The sequence below is a fragment of the Oncorhynchus clarkii genome, unplaced genomic scaffold (genome assembly GCF_045791955.1).
Source record: "Oncorhynchus clarkii lewisi isolate Uvic-CL-2024 unplaced genomic scaffold, UVic_Ocla_1.0 unplaced_contig_6318_pilon_pilon, whole genome shotgun sequence".
Taxonomy (NCBI): domain Eukaryota; kingdom Metazoa; phylum Chordata; class Actinopteri; order Salmoniformes; family Salmonidae; genus Oncorhynchus; species Oncorhynchus clarkii.
Genome location: NW_027259575.1, coordinates 18,372 through 28,223, shown reverse-complemented (window position 1 = coordinate 28,223; position 9,852 = coordinate 18,372). Strand labels below are relative to the sequence as shown.

At 47.4% G+C, this 9,852-nt stretch overlaps 1 protein-coding gene across 1 annotated transcript; it reads right to left on the bottom strand.

Moving 5' to 3' along the window:
• Positions 1-3,245: 3,245 nt before the first annotated feature.
• LOC139400323 (ankyrin repeat and IBR domain-containing protein 1-like) lies at positions 3,246-8,072 on the bottom strand (the record flags this gene model as incomplete). Its single annotated transcript, XM_071145291.1, has 4 exons — positions 7,746-8,072; positions 4,699-4,875; positions 4,088-4,205; positions 3,246-3,454 (listed from the first exon to the last, which is right to left on the bottom strand). Coding segments are annotated over exons 1-4 (831 nt in total), but the record flags the coding sequence as incomplete, so codon positions are not given.
• Positions 8,073-9,852: the final 1,780 nt, after the last annotated feature.

Here is a 9,852-nt window from a genome sequence, read left to right as displayed (position 1 = left end):
TAACTTAATTGAGGAAAATAAGAACAATCCGAAATTCCTTTTTGATACTGTCGCAAAGCTAACTAAAAAGCAGCATTCCCCAAGAGAGGATGACTTTCACTTTAGCAGTGATAAATTCATGAACTTCTTTGAGGAAAAGATTATGATTATTAGAAAGCAAATTACGGACTCCTCCTTAAATCTGCGTATTCCTTCAAAGCTCAGTTGTCCTGAGTCTGCACAACTCTGCCAGGACCTAGGATCAAGAGAGACGCTCAAGTGTTTTAGTACTATATCTCTTGACACAATGATGAAAATAATCATGGCCTCTAAACCTTCAAGCTGCATACTGGACCCTATTCCAACTAAACTACTGAAAGAGCTGCTTCCTGTGCTTGGCCCTCCTATGTTGAACATAATAAACGGCTCTCTATCCACCGGATGTGTACCAAACTCACTAAAAGTGGCAGTAATAAAGCCTCTCTTGAAAAAGCCAAACCTTGACCCAGAAAATATAAAAAACTATCGGCCTATATCGAATCTTCCATTCCTCTCAAAAATTTTAGAAAAGGCTGTTGCGCAACAACTCACTGCCTTCCTGAAGACAAACAATGTATACGAAATGCTTCAGTCTGGTTTTAGACCCCATCATAGCACTGAGACGGCACTTGTGAAGGTGGTAAATGACATTTTAATGGCATCGGACCGAGGCTCTGCATCTGTCCTCGTGCTCCTAGACCTTAGTGCTGCTTTTGATACCATCGATCACCACATTCTTTTGGAGAGATTGGAAACCCAAATTGGTCTACACGGACAAGTTCTGGCCTGGTTTAGATCTTATCTGTCGGAAAGATATCAGTTTGTCTCTGTGAATGGTTTGTCCTCTGACAAATCAACTGTAAATTTCGGTGTTCCTCAAGGTTCCGTTTTAGGACCACTATTGTTTTCACTATATATTTTACCTCTTGGGGATGTCATTCGAAAACATAATGTTAACTTTCACTGCTATGCGGATGACACACAGCTGTACATTTCAATTAAACATGGTGAAGCCCCAAAATTGCCCTTGCTAGAAGAATGTGTTTCAGACATAAGGAAGTGGATGGCTGCAAACTTTCTACTTTTAAACTCGGACAAAACAGAGATGCTTGTTCTAGGTCCCAAGAAACAAAGAGATCTTCTGTTGAATCTGACAATTAATCTTAATGGTTGTACAGTCGTCTCAAATAAAACTGTGAAGGACCTCGGCGTTACTCTGGACCCTGATCTCTCTTTTGAAGAACATATCAAGACCATTTCAAGGACAGCTTTTTTCCATCTACGTAACATTGCAAAAATCAGAAACTTTCTGTCCAAAAATGATGCAGAAAAATTAATCCATGCTTTTGTCACTTCCAGGTTAGACTACTGCAATGCTCTACTTTCCGGCTACCCGGATAAAGCACTAAATAAACTTCAGTTAGTGCTAAATACGGCTGCTAGAATCCTGACTAGAACCAAAAAATTTGATCATATTACTCCAGTGCTAGCCTCTCTACACTGGCTTCCTGTCAAAGCAAGGGCTGATTTCAAGGTTTTACTGCTAACCTACAAAGCATTACATGGGCTTGCTCCTACCTATCTCTCTGATTTGGTCCTGCCGTACATACCTACACGTACGCTACGGTCACAAGACGCAGGCCTCCTAATTGTCCCTAGAATTGTTAAGCAAACAGCTGGAGGCAGGGCTTTCTCCTATAGAGCTCCATTTTTATGGAACGGTCTGCCTACCCATGTCAGAGACGCAAACTCGGTCTCAACCTTTAAGTCTCTACTGAAGACTCATCTCTTCAGTGGGTCATATGATTGAGTGTAGTCTGGCCCAGGAGTGGGAGGGTGAACGGAAAGGCTCTGGAGCAACGAACCGCCCTTGCTGTCTCTGCCTGGCCGGTTCCCCTCTTTCCACTGGGATTCTCTGCCTCTAACCCTATTACAGGGGCTGAGTCACTGGCTTTACTGGGGCTCTCTCATGCCGTCCCTGGAGGGGGTGCGTCACCTGAGTGGGTTGAGTCACTGATGTGGTCATCCTGTCTGGGTTGGCGCCCCCCCCCCCCCCCCCTTGGGTTGTGCCGTGACGGAGGTCTTTGTGGGCTATACTCAGCCTTGTCTCAGGATGGTAAGTTGGTGGTTGAAGATATCCCTCTAGTGTTGTGGGGGCTGTGCTTTGGCAAAGTGGGTGGGGTTATATCCTTCCTGTTTGGCCCTGTCCGGGGGTGTCCTCGGATGGGGCCACAGTGTCTCCTGACCCCTCCTGTCTCAGCCTCCAGTATTTATGCTGCAGTAGTTTATGTGTCGGGGGGCTAGGGTCAGTTTGTTATATCTGGAGTACTTCTCCTGTCCTATTCGGTGTCCTGTGTGAATCTAAGTGTGCGTTCTCTAATTCTCTCCTTCTCTCTTTCTCTCTCTCGGAGGACCTGAGCCCTAGGACCATGCCCCAGGACTACCTGACATGATGACTCCTTGCTGTCCCCAGTCCACCTGGCTGTGCTGCTGCTCCAGTTTCAACTATTCTGCCTTATTATTATTCGACCATGCTGGTCATTTATGAACATTTGAACATCTTGACCATGTTTTGTTATAATCTCCACCCGGCACAGCCAGAAGAGGACTGGCCACCCCACATAGCCTGGTTCCTCTCTAGGTTTCTTCCTAGGTTTTGGCCTTTCTAGGGAGTTTTTCCTAGCCACCGTGCTTCTACACCTGCATTGCTTGCTGTTTGGGGTTTTAGGCTGGGTTTCTGTACAGCACTTTGAGATATCAGCTGATGTACGAAGGGCTATATGAATAAATTTGATTTGATTTGATTTGATGACTATTGAGATGCACCCCAGTCTTTGATTAGATTAAATCTATAGGCACCAATGTGTGTGTGTGTGTGTGTGTTCTGACATAGGTATATCTATTCTTAATCCAATCCTTACATATATTTACATGTATTTTGGGTATATGTTGTGAAACTGCTAGATATTACTAGTTAGATATTACTAGTTAGATATTACTAGTTAGATATTACTACGCTGTCGGAGCTAGAAACACAAGCATTTCACTACACCCGCAATAACATCTGCTAACCATGTGTATGTGACCAATAACATCTGCTCACCTTTTATCTCTCTCTCTCTGTGTGTGTGTGTGTGTGTGTGTGTGTGTGTGTGTGTGTGTGTGTGTGTGTGTGTGTGTGTGTGTGTGTGTGTGTGTGTGTGTGTGTGTGTGTTCCCTGCCCTCACCGGTGTCCTTTCGTCGTCCCCGGGGGAGAGGCTGATCTCGTCAGGGGAGGTGATGGAGGAGCGGGTGGTCCTGGGGGTACGAGGGGACGGCAGGGTGTCCCAGGCGTTGTGCCCACTAGGAGGAGCACTGGGCATGTGGACCCCAGATCGCTGGCAGCATTCCTCAGCGTTAGACATCCAGGCCTCCAGCAGGTTCTCTCTGTCCCAGTCTACAGCAGGAGAGATAGAAAACACTAGTTAGATCATATCCTTTACAGTCTACAGCAGGTTCTCTAGGTCCCAGTCTACAGCAGGAGAGATAGAAAACACTAGTTAGATCATATCCTTTACAATCTTAAGGCTGTACTCTCCACTACATCCTACAGCAGGTTCCCTCTGTCCCAGTCTACAGGAGGAGAGATAGAAAACACTAGTTAGATAATATCCTTTACAATCTTAAGGCTGTACTCTCCACTACATCCTACAGCAGGTTCCCTCTGTCCCAGTCTACAGCAGGTTCTCTAGGTCCCAGTCTACAGCAGGTTCTCTAGGTCCTAGGTCCCAGGTTCTCTAGGTCCCAGGAGGATCCTAGTACCTACTGAGTCAACGTGTGGGGGTAAAGGTTAGTCGAGGTCATTTGCAAAGTGACCAGGCATTGATATTAAACAGCGAGTAGCAGCAGGGTAAAAAGGAAGGAAGGAACGAAGGAAGGAAGGAAGGAAGGAAGGAAGGAAGGAAGGAAGGAAGGAAGGAAGGAAGGAAGGAAGGAAGTAAGTAAGTAAGTAAGTAAGTAAGTAAGTAATTAAGTAAGTAGGTAGGTAGGTAGGTAGGTAGGTAGGTAGGTGTGTGTGTGTGGTCCATACCATGTGCTCTAAGCAGAGCCTCAGCAGTAAAGAGAGGGGTCTGCAGCATGTCTGCCGTCTCCACTATCAGCATGTCCTTCAGACGACGCAGCTCCTGAGGCCTCAGACCCTCGTATATCTGGAGGGAGAGAGAGACAGAGAGAGAGAGAGCGAGAGAGAGAGAGACAGACACAGAAACAGACAGACACAGAGAGAGACAGACACAGAGAGAGACAGACACAGAGAGAGACAGACACGGTGGAGAGACGAGAGAGAGAGAGAGAGAGACAGAGTCAGAGACAGAGACAGAGACAGAGAGACGAGAGAGAGACAGAGACAGACAGACAGAGAGAGAGAGACACACCGAGTGGAGAGACAGACAGACAGAGACAGAGAGCAGGACAGTCACATGCATGGGACTCCAACACTAATAATGTTTCTATAGTGTGGCCAATAGCCCAGCAGCTGACAGTTCTGCCTGGCTGTTCAAGTGGTCAGCTCATTTCCTACAACAACATTGGACTGCAGTCAAAGACTGTATTGAAAAATACCTTCTCTATGCCTCCTGGGGCCAGACTGACGACATGGTGAGGTAACTACACTACAGTAGGGATTTCTAGTATCTAGCCTACCTCTCTGTGGTCCAGAGCAGTGTACTCTGCCTCTATGCTCTCTGGGGCCAGGCTGAAGACCATCCGAGACTCCAGGCTGAGGGCCAGCTCCTTGTGATGCTGCTTCTCTGCACAGTCACACGGCGTCTCACGGTCCTCATTCTCCGCAAACAGGTCCGCTTCCCTATTTACTAGAATCTAGAAGGAGGACAGAGAGAGAGAGAGGAGAGAGAGGAGAGAAAGAGAGGAGAGAGGAGAGAGAGAGAGAGGAGAGACAGGAGAGGAGAGAGAAGAGAGAGAGAGAGAAGAGAGAGGAGAGACAGGAGAGAGAGGAGAGAGAGGAGAGAGAGAGAGAGAGAGAGAGAGAGAGAGAGAGATAGACAGAGAGAGAGAGAGAGAAGAGAAGAGACATGGCATTCATTGGAAAGAGAGAAAGAATAGTCAAACAGGTGGGGTTTAATTAAAACACAGGAACCACAGCTGTGTGGAAGCAGCTACTTTCAATATACTTTGTATCCCTCATTTAGTGTTTCCTTTATCTTGGCAGTTACCTGTATATGAGATGTTAAGAGGAAAATCAACAAGACAGATTTTCCTTGTTGTGAAATCTGATCAGATCTACAGAAGTGCCGAGGACAGGGCTTCCCCAAACCTGTTCCTGTAGAGCTACAGTCCTATAGGTTCGCTCCAAGCCTGTTCCTGGAGAACTACAGTCCTATAGGTTCACTCCAAGCCTGTTCCTGGGGAACTACCCTCCTATAGGTTCACTCCAAGCCTGTTCCTGTAGAGCTACAGTCCTATAGGTTCACTCCAAGCCTGTTCCTGGAGAACTACCCTCCTATAGGTTCACTCCAAGCCTGTTCCTGTAGAACTACCATCCTATAGGTTCACTCCAAGGCTATTCCTGTAGAACTACAGTCCTATAGGTTCACTCCAAGTCTGTTCCTGGAGAACTACCATCCTATAGGTTCACTCCAACCCTGTTCCTGTAGAACTACCATCCTATAGGTTCACTCCAACCCTGTTCCTGGAGAACAACCCTCCTATAGGTTCACTCCAACCAAGCCTGTTCCTGGAGAACTACAGTCCTATAGGTTCACTCCAACCCTGTTCCTGTAGAACTACAGTCCTATAGGTTCACTCCAACCCTGTTCCTGGAGAACTACAGTCCTATAGGTTCACTCCAACCCTGTTCCTGTAGAACTACAGTCCTATAGGTTCACTCCAACCCTGTTCCTGGAGAACAACCCTCCTATAGGTTCACTCCAAGCCTGTTCCTGGAGAACTACAGTCCTATAGGTTCACTCCAACCCTGTTCCTGTAGAACTACCGTCCTATAGGTTCACTCCAACCCTGTTCCTGGAGAACTACTGTCCTATAGGTTCACTCCAAGCCTGTTCCTGGAGAATTACCATCCTATAGGTTCACTCCAACCCTGTTCCTGGAGAACTACAGTCCTATAGGTTCACTCCAACCCTAATCTAGCACAAGATTGAAGTGAAAACCTACAGGAGGGTAGCTCTCCTGGAACAGGGTTGGAGAGCCCTGGCTTGGGAAAGGGGATTTAGGGAACAAGTGTCTATGAGGCAGGGCTATGGGAAGTGTCTAAGGGGCAGGGCTATGGGAAGTGTCTAAGGGGCAGGGCTATGGGAAGTGTCTAAGGGGTAGGGCTATGGGAAGTGTCTAAGGGGCAGGGCTATGGGAAGTGTCTAAGGGGCAGGGCTATGGGAAGTGTCTAAGGGGCAGGGCTATGGGAAGTGTCTATGGGGCAGGGCTATGAGAAGTGTCTAAGGGGCAGGGCTATGAGAAGTGTCTATGGGGCAGGGCTATGAGAAGTGTCTATGGGGCAGGGCTATGAGAAGTGTCTATGGGGCAGGGCTATGAGAAGTGTCTATGGGGCAGGGCTATGAGAAGTGTCTAAGGGGCAGGGCTATGGGAAGTGTCTAAGGGGCAGGGCTATGAGAAGTGTCTAAGGGGCAGGGCTATGGGAAGTGTCTAAGGGGCAGGGCTATGAGAAGTGTCTAAGGGGCAGGGCTATGGGAAGTGTCTAAGGGGCAGGGCTATGGGAAGTGTCTAAGGGGCAGGGCTATGAGAAGTGTCTAAGGGGCAGGGCTATGGGAAGTGTCTAAGGGGCAGGGCTATGGGAAGTGTCTAAGGGGCAGGGCTATGGGAAGTGTCTAAGGGGCAGGGCTATGGGAAGTGTCTAAGGGGTAGGGCTATGGGAAGTGTCTAAGGGGCAGGGCTATGGGAAGTGTCTAAGGGGCAGGGCTATGAGAAGTGTCTAAGGGGCAGGGCTATGAGAAGTGTCTAAGGGGCAGGGCTATGGGAAGTGTCTAAGGGGCAGGGCTATGGGAAGTGTCTAAGGGGCAGGGCTATGGGAAGTGTCTAAGGGGCAGGGCTATGAGAAGTGTCTAAGGGGCAGGGCTATGAGAAGTGTCTAAGGGGCAGGGCTATGAGAAGTGTCTAAGGGGCAGGGCTATGAGAAGTGTCTAAGGGGCAGGGCTATGAGAAGTGTCTAAGGGGCAGGGCTATGAGAAGTGTCTAAGGGGCAGGGCTATGAGAAGTGTCTATGGGGCAGGGCTATGAGAAGTGTCTATGGGGCAGGGCTATGAGAAGTGTCTATGGGGCAGGGCTATGAGAAGTGTCTATGGGGCAGGGCTATGAGAAGTGTCTAAGGGGCAGGGCTATGAGAAGTGTCTATGGGGCAGGGCTATGAGAAGTGTCTAAGGGGCAGGGCTATGAGAAGTGTCTAAGGGGCAGGGCTATGAGAAGTGTCTATGGGGCAGGGCTATGAGAAGTGTCTATGGGGCAGGGCTATGAGAAGTGTCTAAGGGGCAGGGCTATGAGAAGTGTCTAAGGGGCAGGGCTATGGGAAGTGTCTAAGGGGCAGGGCTATGAGAAGTGTCTATGGGTTAGGGCTATGAGAAGTGTCTATGGGTTAGGGCTATGAGAAGTGTCTAAGGGGCAGGGCTATGAGAAGTGTCTATGGGGCAGGGCTATGAGAAGTGTCTAAGGGGCAGGGCTATGAGAAGTGTCTATGGGTTAGGGCTATGAGAAGGGGTTCGCACCTCAACACACTTCTTCAACCCCGAGGCGGCTGCGTAGTGCAGCGATGTGTTCTTCTTGTTGTCAGTGGAGTTGACGTTGGCGTTCTCATACTCTCCCTGGTCCAGCTTGGCTCCGGTCCATTTCAGGATGATCTGGAGACACTCTGCCCTCTTCATCTCGTCCAGCTCTGGCCGGGCCAGCCGCGGCTGCAGAGGCCCCTCCCCCATTAGGATCTGGGGGCCCATACAGAGGAGATGGAGGGACGTCTCATTGTGAACGTTACGCTTGTTGGGGTTGCCGTCCTTACTGAAGAGAAAGGACCTGGTGGAGAGGGGAGGGGGGGACATGGTTTACTTGGTACTAATATGACCGTTTTGAAAATTTCACCATCACCCTTAAAGGGATTGTTCAGGATTTTGGCAATGAGGCTCCGTCACCCTTAAAGGGATTGTTCAGGATTTTGGCAATGAGGCTCCGTCACCCTTAAAGGGATTGTTCAGGATTTTGGCAATGAGGCTCCGTCACCCTTAAAGGGATTGTTCAGGATTTTGGAAATGAGGCTCCGTCACCCTTAAAGGGATTGTTCAGGATTTTGGCAGAGGCTCTACGTCTACTTCCCCAGATTCAGATGAACTTGTGGATACCATTTTTTATGTCTCTCCATCCAGTATGAAGGAAGTTAGAGGTAGTTTCACTTTCCAATGCTAACTAGTGTTAGCGCAATGGCTGGAAGTCTATGGGAACGGCTAGCATGTTAGCCGTTCCCATAGACTTCCAGCCATTGCGCTAACACTAGTTAGCATTGGAAAGTGAAACTACCTCTAACTTCCTTCATACTGGATGGAGAGACATAAAAAAGATATTCACAAGTTTCTCACACTCTGGGGGAGTCCCGAACTATCCCTTTAAGTACAAATATATAGTGAGGAACTCAGACTATTTTACTAAAGTGAAGTCATATTTGATATCTATCTATCTATCTATCTATCTATATATATATATATATATATATATATATATATATATATACACAGTATCTCTTAATCCATTCATCCATCCATCCATACATCCATCCATACAGTATCTATATCTATATATCTATACTGTATCTATACTGTATCTATATCTATACTGTATCTATATATGCACACACACACACACACACACACACACACACACACGAGACTCGTAAATAAGACTAGCCTATTAAAATCTTTATCTGACTCCATAATGAAGAGTAGCAATATGCAAAAGACTACAGTTTTATTTGACCTTTATTTAACCAGGTCGGCCTGTATTTCACCTTTATTTAACCAGGAAGGCCCGTATTTCACCTTTATTTAACCAGGAAGGCCTGTATTTCACCTTTATTTAACCAGGAAGGCCCGTATTTCACCTTTATTTAACCAGGTCGGCCCGTATTTCACCTTTATTTAACCAGGTCGGCCCGTATTTCACCTTTATTTAACCAGGTCGGCCCGTATTTCATCTTTATTTAACCAGGAAGGCCCGTATTACACCTTTATTTAACCAGGTCGGCCCGTATTTCACCTTTATTTAACCAGGTAGGCCCGTATTACACCTTTATTTAACCAGGAAGGCCCGTATTTCACCCTTATTTAACCAGGTCAGCCCGTCGAGAACAAGTTCTCATTTACAACTGCCACCTGGCCAAGATCAAGCAAAGCAGTGTCGACACAAACAACAACAACAACAAGAGTTACACATGGAATAAAACAAACGTACAGTCAATAACACAATAGTTGAGTTACAGCAACAGACCATGAAGAAATGTCTGAACCCGAATTCTAAATACAAGTGTATTTAATGACTTTGTCAAATGAATGGATGTACATATAAGGGCATAAAGCTTCACTTACAAGGCGTTAACAAGCATTACAAGGCATTATTCTAAGCATGGTCGGAGAGAGATGAAGAATGCCAGGGCCCAGAGGTCACGGGAGAGATGAAGAATGCCAGGGCCCAGAGGTCACGGGAGAGATGAAGAATGCCAGGGCCCAGAGGTCACGGGAGAGATGAAGTAACCATGGCTCGTGCCAGGGCCCAGAGGTCACGGGAGAGATGAAGAATGCCAGGGCCCAGAGGTCACGGGAGAGATGAAGAATG